General features: G+C 31.1%; 1 protein-coding gene across 1 annotated transcript; it reads right to left on the bottom strand.

Moving 5' to 3' along the window:
- Nucleotides 1-485: 485 nt before the first annotated feature.
- LOC111085907 (E3 ubiquitin-protein ligase HUWE1) lies at nucleotides 486-8642 on the bottom strand (the record flags this gene model as incomplete). The annotated part of the gene is made up of 7 exons (XM_022386713.1): nucleotides 486-1203; nucleotides 1589-1779; nucleotides 2291-2590; nucleotides 4688-4793; nucleotides 5096-5366; nucleotides 6734-7009; nucleotides 8414-8642. Coding segments are annotated over 7 exons (1476 nt in total), but the record flags the coding sequence as incomplete, so codon positions are not given.
- Between the last annotated feature and the right edge of the window lie 684 nt (nucleotides 8643-9326).

The raw sequence follows: 9326 nt of genomic DNA, 5'->3' as shown, positions 1-9326 counted from the left end.
TAAATATGTCACTGTAAGAGGCCTGGTCTTATTTTATGACTTGGCCTGTCCAGAGGTAATGATGAAGAGTGAAGTGGCAAGCTCAGATGAGTGGGCCTCATGTTTCTTTCATCCCAAAATTCACAATGAGAGAAATATTATAATTTTATGGGAGGAGGAGGACAAAGAAGAAAAAAAAAATTGCCATTTTTGGATAATTATTATACGAGTTTCTTATTTCATTATAATATCAGATATTTTTTTTAATATAAAAATAAAATTTCTTGGCGACAGTACAAGATATTGTAGCTGTCATATACAACATTAGCAAGTTTATGTTTGAAAATGTTTAAGACATGTTTTTAAACTTTTTTTGTCGGCTGCATTTGTTTCTCAGTGTAATATAATTTGCTGGATGTGTCTCAGAATCTTGTCTGTAATAACAATAAAGACGAATAGAAATGAAAACTATTTAACAAATATCTTGAAACAATAAAAACTTGTTCTAACGGTCAAATATTTTATTTCTCAATGGTGTTTTTATTTTACTGTTTGTTTTACGACATTTAGTAGAGGAATGAATATAACTGTTCTTTTAAAGCCTTTAATAATAGCTACTCTGAATATCTTTTCTTTCTGATACAGCAGCAGTGAAGCCACAAAATCAGATCTTTCTCACTTTACATACATGTTTTCTTATGTTACTGTTCAAGCCCAAATAACAACAACCACAAAATCTTGCAAAAACTAGAAAAGAAAGTTAATCTAACTGGAGCTAAGATACATAGTCTGACAATTGTTTATCAGCAGATTTAATACAGGAGGGTTGAAAAAGCATCAAGTTGGAATCTTGCAACAATTATTGAAGAACAACAAAGAATTACTAGAACCCAACTTTTTATAAGGGGATTTTGTTTTTTTTTTTTTTACAGAGTTCATTTCACATAAAGAACTGATTTGGCTCTCACATGCCAGTATTTATAAATGTCACTACATTTTCTCTCTTTGTGATTTTAAATTGTCCACATCACATTCTGATACAAGTTGAACGGACTTGGTGACGTTCGGCATATACTGTTAACACACCCTTTCCTATTTAACCTTCCCAATAGCTTGGGTGGTCAAGCAAAACCAAAGCCTTCTGAGCATTCCTGTACAGCCTTTAACAGCATCGATCTCAGTTTATCAAATGTTTCATAGGCAGGAAGGTCAAGCTGATTGAAACTATGAAAAGATAACACACTTTCATGTAACCATACTAGTATCTTGAAATAATGCAAAACTAAATGGAAAATATATACATCAAATAAATTTTAAGTATTATAATTTATTGAGACATCAGGCCTATTAGAAAAAAAATCAACATGAAATGATGAACACTGCAACAAGTATTATAGAATGCTGGCTTTATCGGTAAAACATAAATGAATAAAAATAGTAATAATTTAGAATTTTTTTTAATTTCATAAAATTTAGTGTTGACACTTCTTCAGTTCTACTGATTTAAAAAAAATAATATTGGTTTTGTTATTTATAATATAGTATTTTACAATTAATTTAACATTTTATGGTGGGTAATAGTTATTACTTAATACAGTTTCAAACTTACCATGTGTGAGCAGAGGGTAGTCTGTCTGTTGAACGGTCATCTCTATGAATTTGAAACTTCTGGGTGCCATTCATGCCTTCCAGAGCTGAGAACCCTTGCAAAGGTACTTTGGAGGTGCCAGTGACAAACTGAAGGAATTTGGCTCGATCAGCTTGATCAAAAGATCGCAGAGCTCGCCAAAACCACTGAATCTGTTTGAAAGAGCATAAAAATAAGTATTAACTTATACCAGTCACATGTTACTGCCTGATAAAACTGGCTTCCAGCTTTATCTCTATAAATATACAATATTTAATCAAGTGTACATCTAAACACAGCTAATGTTGTAAGTGGTCATAAATAACATTTAGTTATATTAATATGCAATACTGAAGGTTCCTTATATTTTTTTAAAATACCAAATTCAAGAGAAAGAAATTTCAAGAATAATAAGCTATAAAAAAGTTTCAATCTTTCACAACATTGTATTTTTATTTAGAACTTTGATCACAAATGTGACTTTGATGTAAAATCATCATTACAAAGCAAAGAGAGAGAGACAATAGTGAACTTAGACTAAAACGAGTAATTCTACTTTAATCTTCTAATGTCTTACTATTCTATTCTTGGTACACTTAATACTTTATACTGATTAAAACTGTTCTACATTGTAATGTCTAGTAGCAATATTTAGTTTTATATCAAGCTAATTTAGAAGCTTACCTGTAACGAGTTGTGTTGATACTTGTGGTACTCTGTGTTACTCTTGAGATCATCAATATCAATGTTAGGGAGCCCAGAAATTAACAACTCCAATTCCTGCTCATTGAAGATAGAAATTAATCTTTTGGGAATGATTTCATAGAAACCTTCTAGGAAAGCATTCAGTTGTCTGCGGATTGCTCCAGTCATCTTTTCCTGACACACCAGGCGTACGTACTCATGTTTGTTTTCTTCTGTTACAGGAATGTTGCGCCCATTGGGCTTTAAGTCTCGTATTTCAGTCACACCAAACTCTTGAACCTGAAAAAAGTAATCCAGTAAGTTGTTGGGAGCTGTTTAAGCCTGTAATCAAATACTTACATTCTCAAAGAAATAAATCATATTTGTTTGTTTCATTAAAAAAAAAATATATTTTTATCATAAAAACTTTCTACTGTGGTGTAGGAAGAAGTTGTAAAGTGAGGGTGCTTGTCTAGACATGCAGATTTTAATATGAGAGATTGAAAATATAAGGAACTACTAAAGGCAGCTCAATCTAGGAGAAATGCCCCCCCCCCCCCCACAGAAAATTAATATAATTTACAGTTGCTATAGAAGTCAATATGTAAAAGTCGAGATGCTACAGCATCCCTGGTTCCAACACCTCTGTTCTAGTACTATCAAAAGTTGTAAAATGACTAGAAAGGTTTAGAGCTTTGCACTTTTAACTCTATTGCTACAGGTATCCTTTACTGCACATGACACAAGGCAATATTTAAAAAAATCCTAAATTTCCCCTAGTGTGATCCACATGACATTTTCTCTTCGCATGTCATTTTCCCTATTTTATCCACCACCCCTCGAAAAAGTCACTGCTTAGACAAATTATAATTTTTATAGTCTTTAATTTTATTTGGTTACAGAGCTATCGAATAGAAAATCAAGCCCCTCCTGCCACATCCTCTCTTTCAGAATTTGTTAATAGTTCTCTCTTATGTTTAATTATATATATTACCTATAACCAACATATATCTGGCTTTTCTAACTAAGCATAAGAGCCATTAAAAATTCAACACTGCTTGTTAATGTGTTTCCTGTGGGCATAAAGTTTCAAACTGGAAGTGAAATACACAACTCTTGGTACAGAAAGCAACATAATTTAACACCTCTTTTTATAGACTAAAAATGGGATGCTACAGGGGTGTGTGGCAAGTGGGTTTGATTTTCTAGTTTATGGCTTAGTACCAAAATAAGATTAATGGCTATAAATATTATGCTTTGCCTGAGTAATAACTATCATAATGAGTAATTTACATTAAATTCTGTACTTCTTGAATGGGTGGGTAAATAAATTAGATAAGAGGGAGACCTAGAGAGCAAATATTTTCTAATGAAATTAAAAACATGTATAATATTAAAATTTATTTGTATACATCAATATAGAGTATCTGTATGGAATGTGCTAAGATTAAAAATACTTTTCTGCATTGAAAATTTTCAAAATCATTTACATAATCTCTAAAAACCTCATGTTTTTTTTCCCAGAAAAACTAACTTTTATCTGTCATTTTCTCTACCCTAACTCAATTTGGGGTCGGTCAAACCTCTTAACCTCAATAAAACTTCAAATGTTAAAGTAGGCATGAGTAGACAAGAGTTTCCCAAAAGAATAGAGTAGTAGGCAGCTACCATGGTAGGTTTGCAAAATATATTGATATCTCAGCAAATCATAAAGGTGGGAAATTCTTATTATATATGCTAGCTTGTAAATGTTCAAAATTTAGAGTTTCTAATTCATTAAACACTAAGACATAATATGGTAGGCATAATAAAATAAAAACTAAGCAATAGGACAAGAAAACATGCCATACGGCAGTGCTTCCCAAACTCTTTCAGCTTGCAGCACACTTTTAATGTCCCAGACTTTTTCTGACTAGGACAGGCAGAAATTACTGTTATATTGTGTATCAAGGAGAAAATAAATCAAATTTGAAATTTTTAAAATTTATTAAATTGGTAATAAATTTACATTACTGAACAAAAATTACTGAATTGCATAAAGTTTGGGAAGCACTACCATATGGCACACAAAAAAGTATATTTAGTATTTTTTAAATATTTTCTTTCAAATTAAGAAATGCAAACATATATTAAAATTAGAATTATAAACTAAATTGTGATGCCACGTTTATTGACATACAATGATAAGTTGTTAAAAATGTCATAACATGTGCCCTTTGACCTGTCCATTGCAAAAGGGTTAAATGGTACTAGGAGAGATGCGTGTGTGCCTTCTGTGCTTCACATAATGATCCACCAAAAGCAGTTCTATCATGTGGTTAGTCAAGAATTCAGTTCTTAAAAATAAGTTTGTTACCTAATAATAACAAATGAAAATAAAACAAATGTAAGCTTTACCTCAACACTAAATGTTAGTTCATATCCTAGTTCATTGACGCCATGGTCCAGGAGAAAGACAAGGCCTTGGTAGAAAGAGTAGTCTTCACTTTCCATATCTGTGTATCTGATTCATGTATGTAAAGGTTAGTAGTTTTAGATAATATGATGTGTACATGTCCACCTTTTACAATCATTAACAATGGTTCTAAAAGACAAGCTTAAGTTTATACATTTTTTAAAGTGTTTATCATAGTGAAAGAAAATTTCATACAATACTGTTTTTGATATTTATTACACTACTTGTAATTTAAAAATACCAAAAACTGATAATTTATCTCATTTTCTTGTAAAAAACACTTTGATATACATAAAGCAATTTTTTCTTTAAGAATTACAAGACTTAGATAATATGTATTATGTACTTACTTCACAAGCTTCCCCAGGATATGTTTGTAGAAAGATCTGGTGAAATAACACTCTAACAGCTTATTGTCATAAACAGCTTTAGCTATCACTCTGCCAACAAACTTGAAGTAACTGAGATGATTGGAGTTACAGTGTGATGAAGGGTTGATCATGTACGTCACCCGGTCACCAGGAGATGTCGTAAACAGTGCATACATGGGATTGAAAATCTCTCTAGAAATTATAGTATACCATTCTCTGAGTAGGCCTCCAGCATCTTGACCTTCCTCCCCTACAAAAACAAGTATTATTAAAAGATATACGTATGTGGTAAGTAATGTGAAGTATATTCTGAAAGTGTTGGACGAACAACCTCTTCCACAGAAATTACAATTTAAACACTGAAAGGTGGTTATGCATTTGAAACCAACTGATAAATAATGCTGAATTTATACACCTCTGATTTAGAACCCAAATTAGACATGTGTTAGTTTCAAAGCTCACATCAGCATAGTATAGTTTAAAATGCTGCTATTATGTATGAAGTACTTCAACTGTGATATTACCAGGTGAGTTTTTTAATCCAACCACAAAACTAGACAATTTTTCAGTCCACCACATGTTTAACAATCAAAGTTCATGTTCTGTTCTTTCTTATATTTTCACATTGAAATTGTAGTGACAGTAAACTTATCTTTTGCTAGAATTTCTTGCTATTAAGCTAAGAAAACCAACTCTCAACTATAAGATGAGCACAGATGTATAGAAATAACAGAACACAAACTTTGATGCAGTTATTTTTCCTGAACACTGAAGTGTCTGACGTATCAAACATTTCATAAGTTTCTAGCCCTATTTTGGTTTTGGTAACTCACTTCATTTTGTTAACTATCTAGAAATGAAGTTTACAAGGGTGGGCCTTACAAGCAAATAAAACATGGCATCAGTAAAATACCAGAACTGGCAATAAACATTAAATTAAGCTAACCAGCAGACCTTAATACAGAGTAACAACGAAAGCCAACTTCAAACAGTAATTTAAGACTATACAACAAATCAAACAAATATTTTAAGGCTTACAAAAAGTAACAGAAAATATCATCTTGTTTGGATTAATAAAGCATGATAAGTTTACATTTAGGTCATGACTTGGTCACATTTATAGACTGTTTAATTTAAGCTGCTCTCACCTCAGATATTCACTTATAACAAGAAAGTAACATTTCAAATTGTTTTGGTAGTGCCAAGAAAAGTGATTGTAAAGAATATAAAAAAATAAGTCCAATTTATATATCTAACCTGCAAATTACAAGTCTTACATAAACCTCAACCCAGATACATTGCATACAAACCTCGGTTTGATATACTGTGTTTTAAAAGTATCTACTCCATCAAATTGTTTTCTACAAGTGTCAACCATATTGTAATGCACATCAAACTCCTAGACCAAGATCCACTGAACATCATTAACCTCAGTCGTAGTAAATACAACAGATCAAGTTTCAACATATTTTCAGCCTTTCTCTGTCATTGTATCTCTAAAAATTTTAACCCCATTCTCTGTTTCAAAGTGAACTAGCGGTGAACTCCTTTTCTGACAATCTTAAGTGAGTTATATTACATTTTTTCATTTTTTTTTTTAAGTACTTAAAACATCACCTTCAAAAACTATATAAAACCGATTCTTCCACTCTTCTGGTGTTCTGCGATGTAACTCTCTGAAAGAGTCTTCAAAAACATGTTCACGTCTCACATGGACAGCCAAGTCCTCTCGACGGGCTCCGTCATCCATTCTTTCCAATTCCTGCCTAAAATATCGTCGCTTTACATCAAAGTCTAAAACCCGAGTGTGGTCTACAAGTACTGCAAAAGGTCCGTCAGCAAGGGGAGTTGTGGATTGCCGTAGGATTTGATTCAGGACTGTACGATGAGTTTCTATAAATTATAATCAAAATAAATATAGTTATAAACCACATTACAGTTGTACATAAATCAACATATACAAGTTATAAATAAACCAAAGCTACATAAATTATAAAATGAAAAATGAACGTTATAAATTAACATACAAATCAAGCTACAAATTAATTACAGATGTAAAAAACAAAATGCAGTATGAAACCATTAACTCTCTTACTATAGGCTCTGTGGAATCAGGCAAGTTCTTGACCCCAAATATATTGTTTTGGGTACCTTCATGAAATTTTACAAGCTTTTAGTAATCATTAAGAGACATTTGTAGAAAAAAAAAAAAAAAAAATCAGGATTTTTAATGAAGTATTTACACTAAATATTTCTTTACATGAATAAATGGAGTCAGAGTGTTGATTATTCTGTGTGCAAAATGATTTTCATGTTAAGATTACAAATACTTTTCTTCATCTGAAAAAATTTCAAACTTTTTTTTTCAGTAAAGCTTTATGTTTTATCTGTTATTTTCTTTACCCTAATCCTATATGTGGTTAGTTAATTTGATGGACCTTGTAGTTGCCAGAAATAAATCTAAATTACCCTTTTTCTTTCTAGAATGGCTTCAAATTTCAACATGAAACTGCATTTATTCATCCTAATTAGCTTTAAACTCATCACAGTATATATTATTTTCTATTTAAATTTTATTGTTTTATTGCACTTCGAGTCATGTTTAACTGATATTCATGCCATATAAATTGTATATCAGTTGGCAAAAGTGTAGCTCACACTACCCTATCAAATTACATAATGAATTAGCTAGTCATACGTACCTCGTGAACATTTTATCATTCTTTATTTTATCTAATCTAACCAAAATGTTCCTAATTTGAGATTTCCCTTAACTTTTATAACAATAAATAAAGAATACACATGAAAAACAAGAAATATAGTACTTACCTAGATTTTTTTTTCTGTTGATGACACTTAACTCCACTTTTTTTTTTAATATTAATGATAGTACTGCACTACTTACATACAATTAAAATTTGGATTATTTGCTACGTTTTTATGCCAAATGTATTCCTATATCATGATAAGAAAGTATAATTAACTAACTTTGAATGTAAGTCACTAAAACCTCATGAGAAAAAGATGACCATAGCAAATATGTTCATTATAACTACAACAATAAAAACCTTTGAAAGTAAAGGATTTTTAAGTATCAAACATTGATATCTAAGGGAAACCCCTCAAGATTTAAATTTTCCTTTCAACTACTGTCAAAATTAATCAATTGTTAGTTTATATGTATTTGCTTGTAAAGAAAAAAACAAACCTGTATAACTATATAATGAAACTGAGAAGCAGTTTAATTTATTGGTTTTAAAAACTGTTTTAAGAGCACCAAACTTTGATAAATTTTACCTGCAAACTTCAGAAACTTCTGTGTGTCTGATGGGAGATTAGGATAAATGGCAAAGATGGAGCTCTCCCGACTAATTGGAGCTAAAATGTTAGTAGGCTCAGTAACAGTAGCAGCAGCAGTTTGAGGTTCCGAGCCAGCCGGAAGGGGAGAAAGTGGTGCTATCTCCTGATGTATGTGAGCAAGCTGGTTCTCCCTACTCTCCAGTCTGTACTCCCTCCTGCTGTATAGAATATTCAAAATTTTACACAAATCAATAACTATAAAAAACAAAACAATAAAGTCTTTTTAAAATAGTGTTAATGTGAAATATCTATAAAGATAAATAGAACAGATACATCATACTCATACAACTTTCAAACACTTAAATCTTCTGGAAAATTTTTCATTTTTAGACTAGGTTGATCATATTTAAAATAACAATAGTATTGTTCTAAAAACTGTATTTAAAGAATAAAACACAAATGAATTATGCAAAGTTAAAATACAATTATATAATATATAAATAAAAACACCAAACACACATTAAAAACTTGACAGAAAAAAGAAAATACAGAGCTGGAATATTAGCTTATTACTCTCTTCTCTAATATACACTGCCTCCACGAGCAAACTGATAATGAAGCAACTTACTTTACCTCTCTCTCTATGCGAGCTCAGTCACATAGACTAATATTGCAAAATCATGTAACCAAACAAAATTGAAGGCTATATAAATTATGGTTTGTTTGAGCAATAACGATTTTATAGAAAGTATTTTACATTTAATTTCATACTGTTTTGATGGGTGGTGGATAAAATAGGGATGATGACATGCTAAGAAACAAATGTGTCACGTGGTTCCACACTAGTGGAAATTCAGGAATTTTTAACACATTGCCTTGTAGAATTAAGAACTTAAAACTTGTATGCTAT

Source organism: Limulus polyphemus, unplaced genomic scaffold, assembly GCF_000517525.1.
Source record: "Limulus polyphemus unplaced genomic scaffold, Limulus_polyphemus-2.1.2 Scaffold707, whole genome shotgun sequence".
NCBI lineage: Eukaryota > Metazoa > Arthropoda > Merostomata > Xiphosura > Limulidae > Limulus > Limulus polyphemus.
Note: the sequence above shows the minus strand (reverse complement) of the source record. Positions and strands in the feature narration are given on the sequence as shown.